Source organism: Ornithorhynchus anatinus, chromosome 18, assembly GCF_004115215.2.
Source record: "Ornithorhynchus anatinus isolate Pmale09 chromosome 18, mOrnAna1.pri.v4, whole genome shotgun sequence".
Classification (NCBI taxonomy): Eukaryota; Metazoa; Chordata; class Mammalia; order Monotremata; family Ornithorhynchidae; genus Ornithorhynchus; species Ornithorhynchus anatinus.
The window spans coordinates 3,867,319-3,891,041 of record NC_041745.1 but is presented as its reverse complement, the minus strand read 5'-3'; the positions used below and the strand labels follow the sequence as shown (position 1 = coordinate 3,891,041).

The 23,723-nt window shown below is 50.0% G+C and overlaps 1 protein-coding gene across 2 annotated transcripts in view; it reads left to right on the top strand.

The window, feature by feature from the left end:
• The window catches only part of KDM4A (lysine demethylase 4A), a 32,296-nt gene extending 8,767 nt beyond the window's left edge, over nucleotides 1–23,529 (top strand). For both annotated transcript variants that reach the window (XM_007667162.4, XM_001507334.6), the window contains exons 7-22: nucleotides 460–563; nucleotides 1,766–1,903; nucleotides 3,944–4,185; nucleotides 4,864–5,066; nucleotides 5,690–6,072; nucleotides 9,159–9,279; nucleotides 11,343–11,524; nucleotides 13,466–13,670; nucleotides 14,641–14,717; nucleotides 15,533–15,588; nucleotides 17,188–17,296; nucleotides 17,883–18,071; nucleotides 18,440–18,610; nucleotides 20,053–20,172; nucleotides 20,945–21,037; nucleotides 21,968–23,529. In XM_007667162.4, the coding sequence (XP_007665352.1) occupies nucleotides 460–563; nucleotides 1,766–1,903; nucleotides 3,944–4,185; nucleotides 4,864–5,066; nucleotides 5,690–6,072; nucleotides 9,159–9,279; nucleotides 11,343–11,524; nucleotides 13,466–13,670; nucleotides 14,641–14,717; nucleotides 15,533–15,588; nucleotides 17,188–17,296; nucleotides 17,883–18,071; nucleotides 18,440–18,610; nucleotides 20,053–20,172; nucleotides 20,945–21,037; nucleotides 21,968–22,108 (2,534 nt within the window). In that variant the 3' untranslated portion in view covers nucleotides 22,109–23,529. The remainder of the gene's footprint in view (nucleotides 1–459; nucleotides 564–1,765; nucleotides 1,904–3,943; nucleotides 4,186–4,863; nucleotides 5,067–5,689; nucleotides 6,073–9,158; nucleotides 9,280–11,342; nucleotides 11,525–13,465; nucleotides 13,671–14,640; nucleotides 14,718–15,532; nucleotides 15,589–17,187; nucleotides 17,297–17,882; nucleotides 18,072–18,439; nucleotides 18,611–20,052; nucleotides 20,173–20,944; nucleotides 21,038–21,967) is intronic.
• The last annotated feature ends 194 nt before the right edge of the window (nucleotides 23,530–23,723 follow it).

The following is a 23,723-nucleotide window of genomic DNA, read 5'->3' as shown; positions in this document are numbered from 1 at the left end:
ACCACCAATAGTCTGTTAGAATGAGCCCTAGAAGTAGCCCCCATAATCCATCACCACAGAGCCAAAGTGTTTAATCCTGTTTGTGAAGATGGGCTGAGACGCTCCTGATGAATCCTCTGATCGCTTCCTCGGTTCTAAGACTGAGTGACTTTTGTAGTGGTGTAATGTACATGGACGTCTTTATTACCCTTAGTGTTTTAGTCCTTAATAAATGAACATGACTGCTACATGCGTACCGACAGCGGGCCTGTTGGTCTTTCAGGTCGGTGCTCCAAACGTGTAAGTTATTATGACTTACTACCACTGAAAAATGAGCCCAGGTTCATCCCTCATATAAAAAACAACAGCAAAGGCACCTCTTTTTAAGAGATACGGATGACTGATGAAGAAAACTGCACTTCTACCTTAACTGTTGGATTAGAATATTTTGCTCATATGTGTTTGAATTTCATGGAACAGGTTTCTTTCCCGGGAGCGCTCAAAGCTGTGAGGCCTTTCTGCGTCATAAGATGACTCTGATCTCGCCATCAATTCTGAAGAAATACGGCATACCCTTTGATAAGGTGGGTCTAACCCTGGTCAGGTAGGTCTCCATTTTCGGTAATCACCCGAAGTTGGCAGGTCTGGTTTTAATTTCTTTAGATTTTACTCCATCTAGCAACTTCCCCTGGGTTCGGCTTGCCCGGACACGGAAGGGATGCGCAGGGATGACAGGGGACGGCGGAGGTGTAGGGTCTGTGCGATAGAGCAGCACCGTTGGGTTGGGAGGCCTTTTAACTTTCAGGGAGACTCACCAGAATCGGTAGGTTAACATCAGTCGTTTTTCCTGGATACTTACTATGTGCAGAGCATTGTACTAAGCGCTTGGGAGACAGCAGAATCAGCAGAAACGTTCCCTTCCCGTAATGAGCTTGCAGCCTAGAGGGGGAGACAGACATTAATATGAGTAAATAATTTATAACATATAATTTAACAATATGTGCAGAAGTGCTGTGGGGGTGAGGCTACGGCAAATATCAAATGTCCACAGATCAAGCGCATAGATGATGCAGAAGGGAGAGTGAGCTGGGGAAAAAAGGCTTAATTGGGGAAGGCCTCTTGGAAAAGATGTGACCTTAATAATGTTTTGAAGATGGAGAGAGTGGTCTGGTATATATGGAGTAGAAGAGAGTTCCAAGCTTAGGAAGATGACATGGGAAAGGGTTTGGCGGCGAGATAGATGAGCTCGGGCACAATGAGAAAGCATTTGAGGATCCATGTATTCTACGGAGGCTCTCTGTAGCTTCTTGCTTTAAATGTAGGACTTGCTCCTTTCAGTTAGTATCTATTGAGCATTTACTTTGCTTAGAGCACCGTATTAAGCGCTTGGGAGAGGATAGTACAGCAGAATTAGCAGTTACGTTCCCTGCCCTTATTGAGTTTACAGTCTAGAGGGGGAGACAGGCATTAATATAAATAGTTTGTAGCGTATAATTTAAAGATAAGTACATAAGTGTTGTGGGGTTAGGGGTGGGGTGAATATCAAATGCCCGGAAGCCACAGATCCAAGGGCATAGATGACATAGAATGGAGGACGAGCCGGGGGAAAGCCTCTCGGAAGAGATGTGACTCTCCCATCAGTTTAGTGCCCAGTCAGAGAAATCCAACCTTCTTCCTGGGAACTACGTTGTCCTGAGGGTAGTAGAATTCCACTGAGTCTCTGTTTATTCTAAAAAAATGACAGGCGATGGCCCCTTTTAAAGTCTGAGGGCTTCCTCTGTTCCAGGTGACTCAAGAAGCTGGAGAATTCATGATCACTTTTCCTTATGGTTATCATGCTGGCTTCAACCATGGCTTCAACTGTGCTGAGTCCACTAACTTTGCCACCCTCCGATGGATAGAATACGGCAAGCAGTCTGTGCTGGTGAGTCTTACTTTTCTTTGGCTCTAGGCTTCTTTTATTTAAAAGTCTGTATAGGTTAACCACTCATTTGCCATTTGGAAATCCAGCGATGTGCAGCTCTGTATTCCAGCCTCTGGCCAGGTTAGGATCCAAGATCCAGAGATTTTGTTCATAAAAAATGAAAGAGATGGTGTTCTAAGTCTTAAACCAAAATCTTAAAATTGGATGGGGAAGCTCTTTTTCCCCCCTCTTCTCTCCCTCCCTTCATAAAGCCACTACTGAATTTTTGAGGTGGAGAGTCCCCGAAAAGAATCTGCTGTAAAATGAAATTCAGTTGCAGAGAACCCACTTAGGGGAGATATTCAATCAACAGTATTACTGTGCAGAGCACTGTACTAAGTGCTTGGAATGTACAAATCATACTCTACGACTTCAATTCTTTTAACTGTGAAGGATTTCTATCGGGAAGTGCCCTCTCTAAAGCACAGCACATTGGTGACAGTCCCTCAAAGGGATCAGACCTTCTAGGACTCTGGCTCAGGAGCAAAACCTCATGCTCAGCAAGGGCTGCTTTCAGCAGCCTTCTCTTGAGTGTGTTGCCTTATCCCAGTCTTATCTGGGTTGTCAATATGGTACTTTAGTTCCAGATTTGAAGTTGGACAGAAGTGATGGGAGTTTCCAGGAGCCAAGTGAATATGAAGGACTCGGTTCATTGGTCAGAAACGGATCATCTTCCCTGCCTTCTTTTAACCTCAGAAATTGGCCTAGGCACGGTCCCTTTAACCAGAGCGTGACATAGTGGCAAGAGGAGAGGATGCGGGTTCTAATCCTGGCTCCACCACCCATCTGCTCTGTGACCTTGGGCAAGGCACTTAACTTTTCTGTTCCTCAGTTCCCTCATCTATAAAATGGGGATTAAGACTGTTAGCCCCTTGTGGGACAGGGACCGTGTCCAACCTGATTACCTTGTATCAACCACAGTGCTTAGAACAGTGCTTGGCCCATAGTAAGCACTTGTTAAATGCCATCATTATTATCACCGTTTGGAAAAGAGAGCAGTTTCCTTTATGACTTGTAAAAAAGAGGATCAAAGAGTTTGATGCTTAGGTCAGTATTCCCAGGTAACTTGGGATTAAAGAAACCTCTTGGAAGGCATTAGGGTTCTTAACCAAGCTAGAGAACAATCTCTCTGACAAGTTGATCAGCCATAGCGGGAAGGTTCAGTACTTGGAAGGAATAAGGAGCAGGGCTTCTCCCCAAGGACCAGTTTCACAAGGAAGTGATTCATTTATTCCTTTACTCTTTTTCTTTTTAAGCTTGTACTGCTAGTGAACATGTCTTAGGTGATGACTTTTTAATATAATTGGTGAAAAGCTAGGTGTTCATAGTAATTGTGGTATTAAGTGCCTACTCCAAAATATGTTAAACACAGAAATCGATCCAGGTTGACCAGATTAGAAACAGTCCCTGTCCTGCTTTGGGATCACAATCTAAGAAGTGCCAAAAAAACCCCATTTCAATTGTAAAAAAATTGGTAGCTGTCTTTCCTGTTCTGTCTTACAGGTTAGAAATGACAGAGGGAAGGGTGGGCTGGTAAACAGTTCGCGGGCATTGTTTAGTGCATTACGCCCTCACTGCTGGGATAATTGGGGAGAGCGAGTAGTTCAAGGCCCAGCTTCCAAGAAAGAATCCAATTTTCATATCTGCAAGAACAGTTTTTTAGGGGAATTTGCTTTCAAGTGTGTAGTCCTGAGTATGTTTGGGAAGTTAAGCCTAGGACTTGGGCAGGAAGCAAGATGACCAGGGATCTTGTTTAGGGGTGGGTGGGGCTGAAAGAGGGGAGGTTCTTTTCTCCCTTCTTCACCATCCTCTTCAAATAGCAAAATTTCTTACTTGTTCGAGGAACAGGCTTCTCCAGTTTTAAGATCAGCCTCCCCCCCCACCAGAAATCTGACCCCTCTCTTCTTTGCCCTTTAAAAGAGAGTGGGGTGTGGGTGGGAGGGGCGGGATGGGGCAGTTTGGTTGGGCAGCCCTCCCCAACAAGGCATTTGTGTGGTGCAGTGCTCATGCAGGAAGGACATGGTGAAGATCTCCATGGATGTCTTCGTGAGGAAGTTCCAGCCAGAGCGCTATAAGCTGTGGAAAGCGGGAAAGGACGTGTCCGTCATCGACCACACTCTGCCGACCCCTGAGGCTGCCGAGTTCCACAGGGGGGAGTTCCAGCAGAAGAGCAAGAACGGGAAGGACTGTGGGGACGAAATGGAAGCAGCAGGGGCCAAGGATGAGGTGGACCAAAAGAGAAGGTAAATCCGGAAACCGGGAGCAGCAGCTCCTTCTAGGCCGATAGGCCGGGCTCGAGGCGCTATATTCTGGGAGCCTCGGGTGATAACGTCTGATAGTGGCAGGTAGGAGACTACTGCAGTCACTAGTTTCAGATCAAGAAAACACAGTGGAAAAGGAAGGTGAAGTCAACCTGGAGAAGAACTTAAGCACATGTGTGAACTGCTCCTTTGGCATTGACCACATGCAAACTTACCTCCCCATATAACGTCTTTAGACCACCTCTTGTCCGGGGGACACAGAACTGGAAATCGCGGGCATTGTTTAGTGCATTACGCCCTCACTGCTGGGATAATTGGGGAGAGTAGTTCAAGGCTCAGCTTCCAAGAAAGAATCCAATTTTTGTACAAAAGAAGGAGCACTTAGTAGGAGATGATCGATTAATCAGAGGTGTTTAAGTGCCTAGGATTGTACCGTGCACTTGGGAGAGTAGAACAACCGGGGAGCTTTTCAGTCTAATGGGGATGAGGCTTTGGGTGGCCTATTTAGTGTTAGCCTCATCATTGTGCTTGGCCAATGTTTCTGAGTGGCTCATGTGGACAGAAGTCAAAGAACAGGGAGGTGGTAAAGGAAACCAGAGCGCTAATGGGCTGCAGATGAGTAGTGATCTTTCTGAGAAGTGGTTTTGTGCCTTTTTACAGCCTCGCCAAGCACCGAATAGGAACAAAGAGGCACCGTGTCTGTCTGGAAGTGCCTCAGGAGGTGAGTGAAAGTGAGGCCTTTCCAAAAGAGGAGCTAAATCCTGGGCAGTTTGAGGTGGAAGAGAGACAGACAACCGGCGTTCATGCTGTGAAGCCCACCAGTGAGCCTGTACGGCAAGGTGAAGATGACCCCACTTTACCAGGTGAGCCGTTTATCCAGAAGCCCCCAATCTGTCGTCTAACATCTAACAGCTCGGTAGCTTTTGCCCTGGGTTTTGTCTGATTCCAAAGGCAGAATCTCCCATGTCCCAACTCAGATTTGAGTTTCCGAGCTCAAATCCAGCATTTTAGGTGTTGTGACGACTGCATCAACCCAGTCTTCTCTCTCTGCATTGAATGGCCAGAGTTACCTTTGGCTTCTCTGTCGCTGATGCAGAGGTGTGCCAGCACACATTAGAGCCTCTGTGTTTTTTAAAACTTCGGATGTTTTTTGTCCTTTCCCCTCTCCCGGAGAAACTACCAACTTGTGGAAATACCTCGTTTGATCTTCATTTTTATTTCTCCCTTTCACTCTGCCAAAGAACCTCCTTTCTTCATATAACCACACCGTTCTGCCACAGATCCTTGCAGAGTTTTCTACTCCACCCATTTAGTAGGCTTGAAGAAAGCATGAGTCTCTGCTGACCCAATTTTCAGGGTCCTCTGGGAGCAGATTCTGGCTCCTCTTTCTTGCCAGTCTGTGGCCCTTGTTTTTCTACTCAGGTGATTTTCAGAGAGGCATTGGCCTGCTGTCTGTGATTAAGACAGTTGTGTGTGTTGGTTTTAGATTATCCCGACTCCACAGAGGTGAAATTTGAAGAGCTCAAAAATGTCAAACTGGAGGAGGAGGAGGAAGAAGAAGAGCAAGAGGCAGCTGCCTTGGACCTTTCCGTGTCCAACTCTGTGAACCTTGCTGCTGCTGGTAGGGGACCGGCCCCGCCTCCCTCGAAGGAGAGCGGCACCTCCGGCTTTCGCTGCAAACGTGGGGCAGATTCAGGTTCCTCAGACTCGGAGACCGCCGAGCCGCTCCCCAAGCGGACCCAGAGCCCACCTGGGGTCCTCACCGTCCACAGCTACGCCAAAGGAGACGGAACCGCCGCGGACAGCGAGCAGACCTCTGGGAAGAAAGCTAGTTCTACTGCCAACATGAGTGAACAGGAGCTTGCCGAGGTACGAATCCCAGGCCCTGGGAAGGCACGGGGTGATCCGAGGCTGACGGCCCCGGGACGAAGAGACCTCGCTTTGGCCCGGAAACGCTGTGGCGGGGTTTTCCCACAGGAGGCTGGTGAGCGAGGTCTCCTGCTCCGTGGCTTCGGCAGGTCTTGGGAATCAAAGGCGTTTTTTAGGAGTGTGGGGTGAGTCTTAAGCAGTTCTTCTGGGCTCCCAGCTTGGCAGGGATAGAATCACCTAATACATTCTTCATGGTCTAAAGGGGAAAATTCCAAAATTCTAAAGAGGAGAAGGAAGGGGGACAGCCACGGAGGCAAGAGAGGCATTCTGGCCTCTACCTCCTCCTCGCCGAAGCAGTGCACCTTAAATTTGAATTGCCTCCTTAGTTCCAAGGTCCACGGGGACCTTATTCTCTGTGCTTTGCTTCATCGTTTCGTATTGATCCAGACTTTCTGAGTCTGAGAACTGCTTCGCTGAAGCCGTAAGACAGCGGGAACCATCCGGGTGTGGTTTCAGCCAGACGGGGAAGGTACCCTTCCACTCTAGAAAACTCTCATTTTAGGGTTGGGGATAGGGCTGGCTGACTTATTTTGGGCCAATCTTTGTACTGTGCCATCAAGCAAACCAGCCTTCTTCCCTTTAAGGTAGCTTCAGCTGGAACGGAAGAGTAAAACACAGCAGGGACGGTAACTCTGCACATATGGGCAGCAGTTGGCAACCACTGAGAAGCAGCAAGGCCTGATGGTTAGGGCACGGGGCCTGGGAGTCAGAAGGACCTGGGTTCTATTATCAGCCCTACCATTTGTCTGCTGTGTGACTTTGGGCAAGTTATGTAACCTTTCTGTGCCTCAGTTAACTCATCTGTAAAATGGGAATTAAGACTGTGCGCTCCATGTGGAACATAGACTGTTCAAACTTGCATCTAACCCAGTGCTTAGTATACTCTCTGGCCCATATTCAGGGCTTAACTAATACCGTGAGGCCAAAACATCAAAAAAAACCCCACTTTATTGGATGTAGCCTGCAATGAGAAGCAGCAGGGCTCTGTCCTCTGTTTCAGTTTTGGACTTGTCTGTGAAGTGGGGGAAAAATACTATTTGATTCCAAGATTTGGCTCTAGGTGCTGTATGTCTGTTCCTTAATTTCCCCTTCCTCTAGCCCAGCCCTGCATGTTGCTCCTCTAAGTGTGTATTTATATATGTCTTTCCTCTGCATAATCTCCATCTCCTTTCTGCATTTTCTACATCTCCCGCACCACATTTGGTTTGAGCTCTCTACCTAGACCTTAATCCAAACTCTTCCCCCGCCCCACGGCCAGTCTCAACGGGAGACAGGAAAGGCGTGGGTCAGCTTTGACCTCAGAACTGATGGAACCAAGTGAAGAGGGTGGGTGTCACACATCCCCTCCTTTCCCCCCCTCACACCGTACAACACCTTTTTCATTTGGTCTTCAGTGTGTAAGACTGCCCTTGGCTATCCTGGAAAGCAGTCACAAGATGTTTCAAGGATAAATGAGGGAACTTGTGAAGTGTGCCAGAAAACAAAAAGAAAGGGTTTCCGTCTTAGTATTCCTGGAATTGAGTTTTTGTTGTGGTTCCTGTTATGAGAGGGTCATTTTCCTCCCACTGCTTCCTTGGAGGGCAACTGGCAAATTGTGTGAAATTCAAACTGTTTAGGGTTCAGTTATGGTTCCTTCTAGGGAACTGGAATGTAATTGATTCCCGGGAAGGGTTGGGTTTTTTTTTGTTGTTGTTGTTTTTTTAAAAAAAGGGGTTGGGAAGGGAAATTAGAACCTCCTCCTCCACCCCCAGCAAGAGGGCAGCAGGGAAAAGTCATTTTGGGGGAATGGAGGAAGGGCCTCGCCGGCGGAAGAAAACATTCTTGCAGACCCATTATTTGAAATAGTTTCCCCTTGACTGATTCCTGACAGATCAGGCACTCAGCCTCAAGCGGAATTAGTACAGAGGGTGAGTTTCTTTCTCTCGTTCTCCACTCGGCTTGTTTTAGGGCCTCTTATGGGTGAGGATAGTTTTAGGCTCCACCATACCCCCCCTCCTCCCTTCCTCGGGTATACTCACGAGCAGATGCTTGTTGAAAAATCATGGTGCTGCTGCAGTTAAGTTTATGTTCCTGCTTCTGTTATTCCCAGGGCTATGTGGTAAACAGAAGTTGCAGCTGGGAAAATGACTCCCAATTTTGTTTTCTGCCCTGCAAGATCCTGCAGCTGAAAACGATGTTTGGGGAGCAAGCTCTTTCCTGATCTGGACACTCTCTCTGCGTGTGTGTGACCAAAATTCTTTTATTTTTCTCCTTGGTAGTGGCTTTATCTAAGTCTTGCTAGAGAGCATCAGAAAGTTCACCCCTTCCCCAGTTACCCTTACCAGGCCCAGTTTCAGCACGTTGTGTTCCAACGGCTTTCGTACATCCAGCTAACGATTCTAATGTGTGTGCCGAACTAAGTTGTAGAAGTGTTGATCGGGTCGAATCTGTTTCACGGACGTTTTCATTCTGATTGCCTTTCCCTGGTAAAAAAAACAGTGCTGAGCTTACTGGGCTCTTCCGCAAAATATTAAACTTCAGCTTGGCTGAAACAGTGGAAAAAAGGCTACTGGAACTCTGTGTTGTTGGTGCGTGTGGTCGATCTTGGTCTTGGGAAACCATGCAACCATGGACTGAAATTTTACGCGTGGATGGAAATGCAGGATCTCTTATCCTGACCGCCTCGTGCACACACAAAGATGGTCCTCACTGTGCTGACATTTTTGCCGTTCGCCATGCATGTCCGGAACTCTTGCCTTGGCATCAAGCACAGGATTGACATATTTATTACTAAATGGTTAGGTGGTCTCTAGACGCTCGGATCTCCTAGCGGTATAACAGCTCTTGAAAATTGAGATGTAATAGCCCAAAGTACTAATTCTCAGCTCAGACTGGAGAATGTAACATCACTGTGGAGTTTTCTGTCGTTTCCTGTTCCAGTTGTTTTGGCTTTTCCTTTTAATGCCTTGCACATGCACTGAAGCTTGACAGATACCACAGCCTCTGAGCGCAAATAAAACTGACTTGTTCTTTTGTGGTTTGAATAGGTTGCAGAGGAGTACATGCGATCTCTAGAGGAAAGCAAGAAATCAAAGGGCCGACGCCAACCCTTGAGCAAACTCCCTCGTCATCACCCTCTGGTAGTCCAAGATTGTGTCAGCGATGACGGTAATTCTTGAACCCTATTTACAGGGGAGGATTCAGCTCGATCTCCAGATCTGCTGGGACTTGGGGCAGGACGATCCGAGCGAGGAAATGAGGCGGAGTGGTGATTGTTCAGCAGTTTTCCCCATGGGAATGGGTCTCCCAAAATGGATATGCCCCACCTGTGACTGGAAATCTGCATTCATTCAATCGTATTTGTTGAGCGCTTACTGTGTGCAGAGCACTGTACCAAGCACTTGGAATGTACAATTCGGCAGCAGATAGAGACAATCCCTGCCCAACAACGGGCTCACAGTCTAAACGGGAGAGACGGACAACAAAACCAAACCAGTAGTGAGGCATCAATACCTTCAAGATAAATAGAATCATAGGTATATATGCACATCATAAATCTTCATAATGTTTCTAATGACTGATCCGGTTTCGGGCAGCATACCAAGACTGAGTCATAGAATGGTGCCTCCATGTCATTCCTTCTTTTTCTTTGTGCCCCCCCCCCCCCTTTTTTTGTGGCATTTAAGTGTTTACTATGTGGCAGGCCCTGTACAAAGTACTAGGGTAGATAAAACCTAATCAGGTTTGACACAGTCCATGCCCCACGCAGGGCTCTCAGTCTTAACCCCCATTTTACAGATGAATACCTAAAAGAACAGCTACCATTCCATCAGTGGTGTTTATTGAGTGCTTATTGCCCTCAGGGCTCTTTTATGCTATTTAAGCGCCTAGGTGCCAGGCACTGTTCTAAACGCTGGTGTGGATCCAGGCAAATCAGGTTGGACGCAGTCCCTGTCCCACATGGGGCTTAGAATCTTAATCCCCATTTTATAGGTGAGATAACCGAGGCACAGAGTTAAAGCCTTCCCCATCCCTTTTTGTTTATCAAATAGTGGGAAATTAATATTTGATAAGGATAAAAAAATCTGATATTTTCCTTAGATTTAAGTATTACAGAGACTGTTGTCCATTTTTTCTTATGGTGTTTCAGTGTTTACTATGTGCCAAGCACTGGACTAAATGCTGGGGTAGATACAAGTTGATCAGGTTGGACCCAGTCTCTGACCCACATGAGGCTCACAGTCTTAATTCTCATTTTACAAATGAGGCGACTGAGGTATAGAGAAGTTAAGTGACTTGCCCAGGGTCACACAGCAGACAAGTGGCAGAAGGGGGATTTGAACCCAGGTCCTCCTGACTCCCAGGCCCGTTCTCTATCCACTAGGCCAAGCTGCTTGTCCATGTACACTTATTTTTGGATAGTGCCCGATACAGCTCCGTGTGCAAGTGTAAATAGAAAATACCGGAACCCCTTGGTATAATGCAGGTTTAGAGGAGACACAGTCATCCGTACTAATTCTTCTGTTTTATACTTTCCCGAGGGTTTAGTACAGTGTTCTGCACATGGCAGTCAAAAAATATCATTGATCCAGAATGCTTAGGCCTTGTATCCCCGCCCTAAAGGGAGAAGTTGGGAGCCCCGGACTGGCATTCCTGTGTCTCAGCTGGAGAATGGCCAAAATGTAATAATAATAATAATAATGTTGGTATTTGTTAAGCGCTTACTATGTGCCGAGCACTGTTCTAAGCGCTGGGGTAGACACAGGGGAATCAGATTGTCCCGCGTGGGGCTCACAGTCTTAATCCCCATTTTACAGATGAGGGAACTGAGGCACAGCGAAGTGAAGTGACTTGCCCACAGTCACACAGCTGACAAGTGGCAGAGCTGGGATTCGAACTCATGACCTCTGACTCCAAAGCCAATGCTCTTTTCACTGAGCCACGCTGCTTCTCTGGGAATGTATTCTCCTCCCTACTACCGGTAATGGGAGGGGAAGGAGGCACGTTCTTGCCTATGACCCTTCCATTTGAAACCTGTTTCTGACTTGAATTGTGACAGCCACTTACCACCGTGTGGTGGGGAGGGAGTTTGGGGTCCGAGACGACAGCCGTGGTAAAATAAGATCCTGGGCCGCCACGCGGAACCGTTCATTTCAGTCTCCGAAGCCTCCCCGGGTCCATGGCCGGTTACCCAAGGAGCCTCGAAGTAACCTAATGACTCCTTCCCGCAGAGATGGCCGAGCAGCTGACCCCTGAAGAAGAAGCTGAGGAGACCGAGGCCTGGGCCAAGCCCCTCAGTCAGCTGTGGCAGAACCGACCTTTGAATTTTGAAGCCGAAAAGGAGTACAACCAGGCCATGGCCAAGCAGCCCCCTCACTGTGCCGTCTGCATGCTCTTTCAGACCTACCAGCAGGTAAGGCTGTGGGAACGCCCTTTGGGAAGCGGTGGTGCTGTAGTCCTTGGAAAGTGCTCCCGGATAAGGGCTTGTTGGAGCAGAGTATTGCTCACTGATCCCTGTCTCTATATAGATCTCTACCGGTGCTCAGATTTCATATCCTGCTTTGAACCTGGAGAAAGCTGCTATAGGAGTGAGTTTGTGCCGCTCAGAAATCTCCCAGGCCCATAGCCACCCCACCTGCTTTAGAGGCTCCCCCACCGCAGTCTGGTTCGGGCACAAGGAGGGTGGGGTGGACTGGGTTCAAGCCAGGGATGGGTGGCACTCTTGGTTCTGTTAGAATTTAGGGTACTTATTAAGTGCTTACTCTCTGAGACGCCCTGGGAGAGATACAAGATAATCAGATTGGATGCGTACAGTCCCAGTTGCATACAGGGCTCTCATTCTGTTCCGTTCCATCAGCTGGCAAGCTGGGGTCAAGTGGGATCTATGATATTCAGTCACATAAGTCTCATGTGGCAGATAAGTCACATAAGGCAAGTCACATAAAGCAAGCCTGGGTTCACCAACTGAGACCACAGACCCCAGCAGCGTAATCGAGGATCTGACCCCGTAAAAGTCAGTGCTCGTGCCTGGTCTGGGCCACCGGAAACTAGCCCGGCTGCAACTTCTCCTCTACCCACACACACCAGAGAGGACAGTCAATTGATCAGTCAAGAAGATGTATTTATTGAACACATGCTATGCGCAGAGCACTGCAAAGCGCTGGGGAGATTACAGTTGCTAGACATAATCCCTGCCCGCAAGGAGCTTGCGGTCTAACGATTCAGTTATCCAGGCCTTGCGGCTGCACTGCGTGATTGCTTGGCTTTTTAAAGACTGGGCGGATTTCTCAATCTGCTCATACACTCACCTCATAATAACGTTGGTATTTGTAAAGCGCTTACTATGTGCCGAGCACTGTTCTAAGCGCTGGGGTAGATACAGGGTAATCAGGTTGTCCCACGTGAGGCTCACGGTTAATCCCCATTTTATAGATGAGGTAACTGAGGCACAGAGAAGTGAAGTGACTTGCCCACAGTCACACAACTGACAAGCGGCGGAGCCGGGATTTGAACTCATGACCTCTGACTCCGAAGCCCGGGCTCTTTCCACGGAGCCACGCTGCTTCTCTACGGTTGTGGGGGTTAACTGATTTTCCCCCTGTGGTTGTTTGCTTGACTGTTCAGTAGTGTTATAATTGCAGCTGAGTTTATGTAAGGGACACAGTTCGTGCTCTCGTACCCAAAATTACGGGCTAGAAGATGTGCGTTTCTCTTTTCCGTGTTTGTCTTCAATACCATCCACAGATGCCCTCTGTGGTTACGGTAGAGGTAAGGAATGTAGCCGGCCCCACGTAGTCGGATTGGGGCGCCAACAAATGCGTGGCTGGAGGAGAGCGGGCACAGCCTGGCAGTCCGAAGCCTGCGTCACCCTTTTGGGCCTGTCTTTTTAAGTGTCTTCGAAGCCGGCCCAGACCTCGCTCTTTCCTCGAACTCTTCCGGACTTGAGAGTAATGGGGTTCTGGCTCCTTCGCTCTCTACTTGGGGTGCGACCCCCTCATTGCGGTCAGCTTGCCTGCGGCTACAGAAGCTGAGGTTGGGACGGAGGCCATCGCCTTGGCAGATCAGTGCTTTTTTACCCCACTGTTTGGCGAAGAATTGAAATCCCAGATGTCTCTTGCCTCTCTCCTTTCTGAAATTGGCCCCCAGAGGCCTGTGTTTGAGTGTGAGAAATTGAATTGGAGTCATTAGAAGTAACTTCAATTAGCAGCTCAGGGATAATGGCCTTGCACCGGGGAGCCATAGAGTGCACCGTTCAGATAGAACAGGTGGGAGGCCCGGCACAGTGCCGTTCGATCCGATCAGGCGTTACGTCCCGTAAAATGTCCGTGCTTCTCTCTGCTTCCTCACCCCTCAGAGCGAGTGTGGCGGCCAGAGTCAGAACTGTGGGAGCGCCCCGGGAGCCGCCCCCGGGAAACTCCGCACCAAGCCCCTGATTCCCGAGATGTGCTTCACCACAACCGGCTGCAATACCGACCTTAATCTCTCCACCTCCTACCTGGAGGAAGACGGCACCAGCGTCCTGATCATCTGCAAGAAATGCAGCGTCTGCGTCCATGCCAGTAAGTGAAGCGGGATCCCACGCCCACCCGTACGTTCCCGGGAAACGCAGTGGCCGGGCCCAGTGATGAAAACAAGGGGGGGAAACTGCCCTCACTGACTCAGCTCCTCAACTGGAAGAGGGCGGATGGAGTCGGGGGGTGTCGCGTGTGGGTACGTGTCTGTGGACATCCCTCAAAAAAGATGTGTCCTTTTGCTTTCTTTTTGGCAGTGAGTGCAGGGAGGGCTCTGTAAGTCAACCAGAGTGGACACACTGGATTCCCTTAGAAGCAGCATTCATTCAGTAGTATTTATTGAGCGCTTACTATGTGCAGAGCACTGTACTAAATGCTTGGAATGTACAAATCGGTACCAGAGACAGTCCCTGCCCTTTGACGGGCTTACAGTGTAATCGGTGTTTTCCCCCACCTCTGCCCTCAGAAAGCGCCAAACACAACTAGTTGGGCTCAGGGTTCCTTTGCCCCTGGGGCTCGGGGAAGGTAGCTGCGATCTTAAGTTGCGGCATCCGAATGGCCACTGTGTGCAGAGCACAGTGCTGGACACTTGAGATCCTGTAGGAGAAATAAGATTCAGTCGTTATCCACGTGGAGTTGACTATCTCTTGGGCGACGAGAACCTCTTTTGGTTCTGCCCGCTCGTCTAAAACTTCCACCTATTGGACTACTGTTGGATAGTGGTTCCTCGGCCACCGTCGGATGTGCCTTGCCGAAGAGCTAAGCTGCCGTACACATTGGCTGTGACTTTGTTTTTGCGTTCCCCTTCAGGCCGAGCAAAAGCAACATCGGACCCGGGTTACCGGGTCATCTAGAACCAAGTCCTTGTGAGCCGAGGTCTGAGGGGAGGGAAACACCCCTAAGATCCTTCTGAGGAAGGCGGGGCATTCCGGGAGCGAGCTCCCGCTCCACTTGCCCTATCTGTGACCCCTTCACCGAGACCATTGCTGTTTTCCCTGAATGTCTGTCCCTTTGGTAGGTTGTTATGGGGTTTCCCCGGAAAGGGCTACTGAAGACTGGATGTGTTCCAGGTGTGCAGCCAATGCATTGGAGGAGGTAAGACCTGTCCCCCACCGGTTCTCGGGTCCGTGTCGGAGTGAGGCGTAGTATCGCAGCCGACACTTGGGAAAAACTCCCGGACCTTGAAGCGTAAGGGTTTCAAATTCACAAATCTCCCCGAATCTCCAAACTCCCCTCAAGGAAGGGAGACTTTGCTCCGCTTAGTTCCCAGCCCAGCAAAGAGAATTTGCTGATGAAGTTCCTCCTTTCTGTCATTGATAGTTTTCAGGAATTAACATGTGAGAATCTCTTCTCAGAGGAAATTCCTCTCCAGTCGGGGTAAACAGTACTGACTCCTCACATGAACCTTTTCTCTTGAGAGATCTCTGTTTCGATGCTTGTCTGCGTAAACCTTCCCCGCGAGCAGTTCCAGAGATGAGTGGATCGTCCACCCTGGACTGCTGCGGGCTCGGTATGGGTGTCTTGCTGCTTCTGTTGTGTAGCTGGCGCGGACCCAGCGCCCGCTGAACTCTGGTAATGCCCATCACCGGTGACCGTATCAATCAGTGGTATTTATTAAGTGCTTACCGTTTGCAGAGCACTGTACTAAGTACTTGGGAGAGTACGATACCCCTACTGAACTCGATTAATTATTGGGCCTAATAATATTTTCCACCTTCGGCATCCGAGCAGCAGTGTGTTTGATGTGCGGAGGTGTAGGTTGAGCTCTACAAGATGATTAGACCTTCTCTAATGATCGGAGATAATTTTTCCCGGTGGGCCAGAGCTACCCAAAGATAGCAGGGAGGTGAACACACTTGCTGCTAATGACTTATAGATAACGGCAAGTCTCATTTTCTCTTCTTTGACAGGACTGCTGTTTGTGCTCTTTGAGAGGAGGAGCCCTGCAGAGAGCAAATGATGACAGGTGAGGCTTTTGGCAGTTCATTTTGGGAGGGGAGGAAAAAGTCTTGACACTCTTATCAGCTGATTGGAGTGGGAGAGCAGATTTACGTGTAGGGGTGACATCCCTAAGATTTCTGCCCCGACTGATTGTCACCAAACTCTCCTGTGTGGCTTGGAAGTGCTGCCCCACCACCTGACTAGTCAAGCTGTAGACTTATAATTTCTGGCCCCCTTTTTCCCAGGGAGCACTCCTCTCTACTTTGACTCCTCGCTTCTCCTCTCCCACCCCTGCGGTCCTCCTCAGCCCCAATTCTGCCTCGAACCCAAATGCGCGAAGTCTAGTCGCAGCGGGAGCCGGCCTGTGCGCCCACGACGGCCCCTGAGGGGTGCCGGAACTCGGGGCCGCTGTGAAAACTAAGCAGGGGTAACCGGGGTGGAGGTCATCTGGGGCCGGGACCTCTCATGTTTCTGTACTTGGCTGTAGAGAGCTTTCCTTTCCCTTCGGTTGGACTGTTGGTTCTGCTCCACTAGGCTCTCCTTCAAAGCCAGCTGTTAGCTCAAGCGTTACAATCCCATGTCCCTTCCTGCCACATCAGCAGCTGGAGGGTCACATTGGCGAGCAGGGGATGAATTCTGGTATCTGTCTTTTCTAGATTTTTTTTTTCCCTTTCCTAGCGTATTTATGTCATTTTATTTCACAAAAGGGTAGCAAAGGAGCCGGAATCAGCTAAAGGTCCTGGCGCTGAATTTTGTGGAAGAGGATGTTTGCAGGAGTCAGGGAGGCATATCTTGAGTCAACATAGTGTGGAATTGTGGGGCCAGTGACACCCCACCCTCCAGCTCAAATATTGGTTCAGGTCAGGCCTCGCAGTAGACCCGGAGCTGGAAGGTGACTTGGGGGCAGGGGTCACCGATCGGGGGAGGCCCGGAGCCTGGCTAGGCCTCCAATATGCACCGGAGCTCAATTCACCACCGCCAAGTTGGGGTGGAGTCCTTTTTGTCCAACAGGGTCCCCTCTAGTGAAGAGTTGCCCGGATTACTGGGATGCAGAGTGGTGTAGAGAGGAATGCTTGGGACAGGGAGTGAAGAGACCCGGGTTCTCATCCTGGCTCTCCAGCTGCCCTACCGTGTAACCTTGGGCCAGTCACCTTAAAATCTCTTGGGCCTCCATTTCCTCACCTGCGCTTCCTCCCTCTTGTACTGTCGCCACGTAGTACAAATGTGAGAAATTCCATCCTTCGAGCGGCCGGACGGGATGACTTGGGTTAGTAACCCAGGATGGCATTACAACACCTCTTGTAACGTGTCTTAGCCCTGGGGCCCAGAGAACCAGACAGCTGGTAAATTGCTGGGTGAGATGTGATTTGCCAGGGTGAAGTAACAGTTGCTTTTGCCCGAAGAGTGCGGGGGTTCTTAGGCGGTGCCAAAAGGACTCTTCCCCTATGCTTGCCGCAAGGTGAGACGTTGTGTGTGCCTTGCTTCGAGAAGGATAAGGCTTCAGTGTACACAGCATGCTGGGTAAACAGCAGTGCCATCAGGAGATTGCCCTTTTGGCAAGGGTCATTTCAAGAGCGTGGGTGTGATTATTATTTTTTCCCCTCACCCTTTTGTTCTCTGCTAGGTGGGTCCACGTGATGTGTGCCGTGGCAGTCTTGGAAGCCAAGTTTGTGAATATTGCGGAGCGCAGCCCTGTGGACGTGAGCAAGATTCCTTTGCTTCGCTTCAAACTGGTAAGGAAGAACTGGGATCGCTGGGCTTTACTGAAATCCCGGCAGCGCAGCCGGGATAAGGAACGGACGGTCTGAAGAACGTACTCAGTTCTGAGCTTGTGCTCCGTTAGCTTCTCCTGTCCTCTAAACCCCTCTTTCCTCCCTTACTATCAAGGGGATTTTGAGACCCCCCCCCCCCCCCAGGCCACTCAAGTTGAGTCCTAGTGGGATCTCTCAGAGGTAGCAAGCCTCTGCAGTAAGGGTTTAATGCTCTTCAGAGAAGTGGGGGCTTAAAAGAGGTTCAGTTGATGGGGAGGTGGGCTGACTCGTTTGGGGGAGCCTCGAGGCGCCGAGCGGCAAGAGCATCGGTCTGGTAATCCAGACCCTGCCACTCACCCGCTCTGTGACCTTGGGCAAGTTATTTAACCTTTTTGTGCCTCCACTGCCTCATCTGTAAAATGGGGTTGAGATGCTCGTTCTCCCTCCCTCTTAGACTGTGAACACCACATGGGACAGGAACGGTCCGACTGGCTGGTCTTTGATCTCCTTCACCGTCTTGGCACCGGCAGTTGCTTAATAAGTGCCATCATCATTATTCCGTTTTCAGAAATGCATCTTCTGTAAGAAGCGGAGGAAGAGAATTGCTGGCTGCTGTGTCCAGTGCTCTCACGGCCGCTGCCCGACGTCCTTTCACGTCAGCTGCGCCCAAGCCGCTGGAGTGATGATGCAGCCGGACGACTGGCCTTTTGTGGTCTTCATTACCTGCTTCCGGCACAAGGTCCCCTCTTACGCTGAGGTGAGTGTGGGAATGGGATGGAGTCCGGGCAGTAAGCAGCCTGAAATCAGTCACTCTGCCAGTACCATTATTTAGCACCCCCTTTGAAAGAGAGCGCTGAAGTGGGAAGGAAACGGAAAATGTTATTTCCAGTCTGAAGGAAGATGCACGCTTTTTTGTTTTTAAAGTGTGTGCCGTGGGTGGTCATTGGAAGTCGTCAGTTGAAGGGTTTTGGATTTCCAGCTGCCTGATTCAGATTGAGTGTCACACGGCCCTAGGCCAGAGGGTTTTGCCCCTGTGGGGGATGGGCAGGGTTGGGGGCACTGTCGGTGTGGCGCCCAGGGTTTTCGAATTTCCCTGGCAACCAGTGCGTCTTCCTCTCCTTTCAGCGCACTAAGGGTGCCCTGCAGGACATCTCCGCCGGACAGAAAGTGATAAGCAAACACAAAAATGGGCGCTTCTATCAGTGCGAGGTGGTCAGACTCACCACAGAGACCTTCTATGAAGTCAACTTTGACGACGGCTCCTTCAGTGACAACCTCTACCCGGAAGACATTGTGGTAAGTCGGCTCTCAACTCTCCATTGGAGCCGGGAGGAGACAAAACCTGGAAAAAATGGGAGAGGTGTGACCTGAAAGGGCTAACCACGGAAAGAAAATGTCCCCTTCTGGACAAACCCTGGGTCTCCCCCACCGGGCACCCCTCTGGCCCCCAGAACCTCCCTCCTAATTCAGAATTGGGCCACACGTCTGCCCTGACCTTAGTCCACCCCCCGGGCAAGAACGAGCTACGTACTGTGATTCTACACTGGTAGCCTACTTAACCAACCTGCCTGGCTTCCACTAGGGAGGCCGGGATCGGGTTAGGCCCATGGTAACCGCAGACAAGGAAACGATTCTTACGGCAGACTGTGCCCACTTTAGGAGAACTCCTGTTGGCATAAGCTAAGTAGGGCAGGCTTCTCTGCTCACAGCTCTGTTACTTTTGGAGGTCTCTCTCTCTCTCTCTCTCTCTCTCTCTCTCTCTCTCTCTCTCTCTCTCTCTCTCTCTCTCTCTCTCTCATTTCAGTGTGCTGGTTAATCTTGGCTTGGTGGATTGGCTGTTGGAAGGTGGAACTGAATAATCTAGCAGAGATGGTGGGGCCTGGGGTGATTTTCTTAGCTAGGAAGAGAGGAGATGACTTGCCTCTTATCAGAAAGCCAAGAAAATCCTCTCCTCCCATCTGAGTTTGCTCACTTATCAAATTAGAAATGTGGAGGTGATAGAATGTCCTTCCTGCCCCCAAGGGAAGGCTAGGGAACTGGGCTAGAGAGAACCTAAAAGCCCGCTGAGCTCTTGAACTTTAGGAAGTTTAGTGGTATTAGTGGGCCTGAACTGAATTCTCGTAAATTCTCTCAACGCGTTCTAGTCCCGGAACGATTCTTTTCCTGGGTTTGGGTTGCTGGGCCATCTCTCTGAAGATGTACGTCGACTTGCCAGCGGGAGCCTAGAGAGGTGGGACCCACATCTCCAACCTCTAATTGTACTCACCCAAGCACCAATTAAATAACCTTGTATTCTTCCGTATCCTCATACCTACTATTTCTCCTCTCCGTAATGTAGTTTAACGTCCGTCTTCCCCTGCAGACCGTAAGCTCCTTGTGGGCAGGAATGTCTTCTACCGACTGTATTGTAGTGGATTTTCCCAACTGCTCAGTACAGTGCTCTTCACCCAGTAAGCATTCAATACCGTTGCTTTACAGTACTCGGTTATTGTTATCGTGTTTATCGAGTGTCCCCTGGACACGATGCACTGTGCTGCGCACTTGGGAAATACCCAACTCAGAGGCGACACTTAGCCCCCGGGGAGTTTACGTACTCTAGAGTATTGAAAATAAATAAGAGAGTGGATAATCGAATGAAAGGGTATTCGGACGCGCTCAGGAAGCGTTAAGGACTACTCAACGTCGAAGGTGCTCCGTGGAACTGAATTCCTCACAGGTGCCTCTTGCTTTGTTCTCAGAGTCGGGACTGCCTCCAGTTAGGCCCGCCTCCCGAGGGAGAAGTCGTCCAAGTAAGATGGACAGACGGCCAAGTGTACGGTGCCAAGTTTGTGGCCTCCCATGCCATCCAGATGTATCAGGTAAAGGGACTTTCTTGTGCCCACAGTCTCCCCACGGAGGTCTAGTCCTTAATAATATAAGTGGTATCTGTTAAGCAGTTACTACATGCCAAGCCCCGAACTAAGCACTGGATGAGATACAGATAATCAGGTATTATTGTTGAGCAACTGGCACTGAATGTGCGGTGCCTTTCAGGAGAGTCTCCAGGAGTCTTTGGGTTTGGTACCCTCATTTTGGGGGACTCCTTGACTCCCTCACTCTTCTTCAGACATTCAGGCAGTTTGACCCATCAGCTCCTCGTGGAATGAGTCCTTGCAAACGTCACTCAGTTACCCCGCTGTGCAACTCTTGAACCCCCTTTTTTTTTTTTTGGTATTTACTATGTGCCAGGCATGGTACTGAACGCTGGTGAAGGGCATAACTAAGAAATGACACTTAGCCCACGGGAGCTAATCAGGTTGGACACAGTCCGTCTCTCACGTGGGGTTCACGGGCTTAATCCCCATTTTACAGGTGAGGTGACTTGTCCAAGGTCACACAGCAGACAAGTGGTGGAGCCAGGATTGGAACCCAGGTCCTCCGGACTCCCAGGCCTGTGCTCTATCCAGTAGGCCACACCGCCTCACCCTTCCTCCCCGGGACACACGCCAGACAAGTGTGTTGTCCAGAGCACCTCTTAAGCCTAGAAACCAGGAAGACGGTGTGGACCCCTTCTGTGTGTTTCCAACTTGGGGTCTGAAGTCTGCCTCGGGGGCTCAAGATAACCGAGTCTCTTTTTTTCTTCCCTACTAGGTAGAGTTTGAGGATGGCTCTCAGCTGGTGGTGAAGCGAGATGACGTATACACACTGGACGAGGAACTCCCCAAAAGAGTGAAATCCAGACTGGTAAGTAACTCCCCAAAAGAGTGACATCCAGACTGGTAAGTGCCAAGTAGGGTCGTCACCCCTTGTCCCCAACTTTGTTTTTGAATTTGGGCTTCCTGGCCCCTTCTGTAGTTCAGCTTGGTAAAAGTAGCCTAGAGCGTGGGGCTCTCTCCTGCAGTCATTCCGAAAAGCCAGGTGTCTCCGGAATTCCTTACTTGCCTCTACCGCATGATGCCTGGGAGCGTTGGCCAGAGCGAAGGGCCTGGTCCTTTTAGATTCAAGACCAAACGAGCAACGGTGTAGTTGAGAAGCGTCAGCCAAGGAACCGCAATCAGCTCCTCTGACTGAGTGCTGGGCCGGGCTGAAAGCCGCTGCTCAGGCGAGGCCTCGGATGTCCGTCTGCCTCCCTGCCAAAATGACCCGTTTGCAAAGGGTCACCTTGCCCTTTCCAAACCAGGGCTGGAAAACGGCGGGTGAAGGAGAGAATTTTGTACCCCGATGGACTTCCTTGACCTCATCCTGACTTCCCAAAGCCCGGGCCTGCCCTCTTTGGCATGAGTGTTTAAGCCACCTCGGGCCTCGGTGGAAAGCGTTGAATTTTCCCACTTGAGACTTGCAGCCTTGGGAAGTTTTTGAGAATACGTAACTCTGCTTCTCTGGTTGACGGGACTGTGAGGGCCCCGGCTCACGCCCTGAATGCCTCGAATGATCTCAATCCTTCCTTCTCCCTGCCCCCTCAGACCATAAGCTCCTCGAGGGCAGGGATCGTGTTTTTGTCTTCCGTCGCGTTCTCCCGAGCACCCGGTACAGTGCTCTGCATGTAGTAGGTGCTCAGGAAGTACCACTGGGTACGGTTCTCTGCACACGGTACGTAGCGGCGATTGGTCGATCTCCTGGACTGAGGGATTAGAGGGTTCTACTTTTCAACTAATCCCAGCTTCTCCCATGCAGTCGGTGGCTTCAGACATGCGCTTCACAGAGATCTTCACCGAGAAGGAGGTCAAACAAGAAAAGAAACGGCAGAGAGTCATCAACTCACGGTACCGAGAGGATTACATTGAGCCCGCCTTGTACCGGGCTATCATGGAGTAGAGGTTCTGGGGGACGGAGAGAGAGACCACCCGCCCCCGACCACCACCACTGAGATGTGAGCACTCCAGAGCCCTAGGACTCGAAACAGACACGTGGAAATCCGAATATTCCTTTGAAAAACAAAACTGCTTTAAAAAAAAAAATACACCCCTCTGCTCTTCTCTGCCATGACTAAAGGATGTGCCTCTGAAGCAGGGTCTTATGAGGACCCCCACCCCACAGTGGTGGATGGGCTCAGCAGGAAACTTGAGATTGGGAAGGGAAAGGCTCGGAAGAGTTTGGCCCCTCTGCCTTCCCAGGCTGGCGTCTCAACGAGCAGAATGGCTCAGTGGTTTTTTTTCTGTTTTTTTTTTTCCCAGGGCAAAGACACTCGGATTGGGAAAATTATATTTTCCATCCTGAAGTGAGAGCGTTGTGGCTACTGCATCACTGTACCGAGCGTACAGTTTGGTTTCCCGAGTCCCTATTTTGTCCGTCTCGCCACAATGAACAGGCAGTATTACTGGTGCTTGACCCCAATTTTTTTTTTTTCCTCTTTCCCCTTTTTATATTTATATATGTGTATTTGTCTTGACCGGCTTCCGTCTTAGCATCTCCTCCTCCCCTCGAGAAAGGCCCCTCTGCCTGAAAGGGCAGAGGCAGGCCAGCGGGATGTGTGAGAACAAATGAAATGTGAAAAATCAGATCTTACTTAGTGGGTGGATGCGGTGGCGTTTGCTCAGGAAGCTGCTGAGTGGTATGTGCCAGTGTGTAGGGATGTGGCCTGGAGGCAGAGCAGTTCACAGCGAGGGGTTCCCGGTCCTCAGAGACTCAGACTGAGCGACTCGGAGCCAGCGTGTGAAGGCATTAAAGACCAGAGGAACTGTGTTGGCCCTCACTTGGGGCGAGGGGCCTGAGAGAGGCCGGGAGCTGCCAAGAAGTCTCCTGGTAGCAGGCTTCCTTCGGGGCCCAGACTCCCAACCCGGTGAAGGCGGTGTGCGTCTAGCAGGGGGGCACAGGGCCCTCGGGAAGGGGCAGTCGTCGGTGAGCGGGTCCGCATCTGCATGAGACTTGGGGTGCCCCATTGAGAATATCGGCGGGAGGGCGGCGGGAGAAGGAAGGACCGGGCACCCTGCCGTTCTCAGGGGATGGCGAAGGCAGCGAGGGGAGCGTTCTCATGGTTCGGTGACCGGAGCGAAGCCTCGTGACCACGCCGCGGCTTCGAGTTGGGAAGTGCTCCTAACAGAGCATTAAGTGGTTAAACTGGCAGGCAGATACCTGTGTGTGATTGTTGCTAGGAAATGTGGAAGGTTTTTATATTCTGCTAATGCTCTGGCTTGAGACTAGGGAGCAGGTTTTTAAACATGACCGGCACTGGAGTGCCTTCTGGATCGCCATCCCTTGTGTTTTTAAATAATTAAAAAAAGGAAAAAAAAAAAAAAGGAAAAAAAAAAAGACGGGGGAGGGCAGTGGCGGTGCTTTGCCGAAAGTTGAAAAGGTATCTGATCCTCACGAGTTTGCTCTGCAAGCATTTGCCTACCTTGTCCTAGGTCACCAAGGGACTTTGCCCTCTACCCTGGTTGGTTCGAGAACGAGATTTATCATTTTCTTTTTTTGTTACATATGAACGCTATAA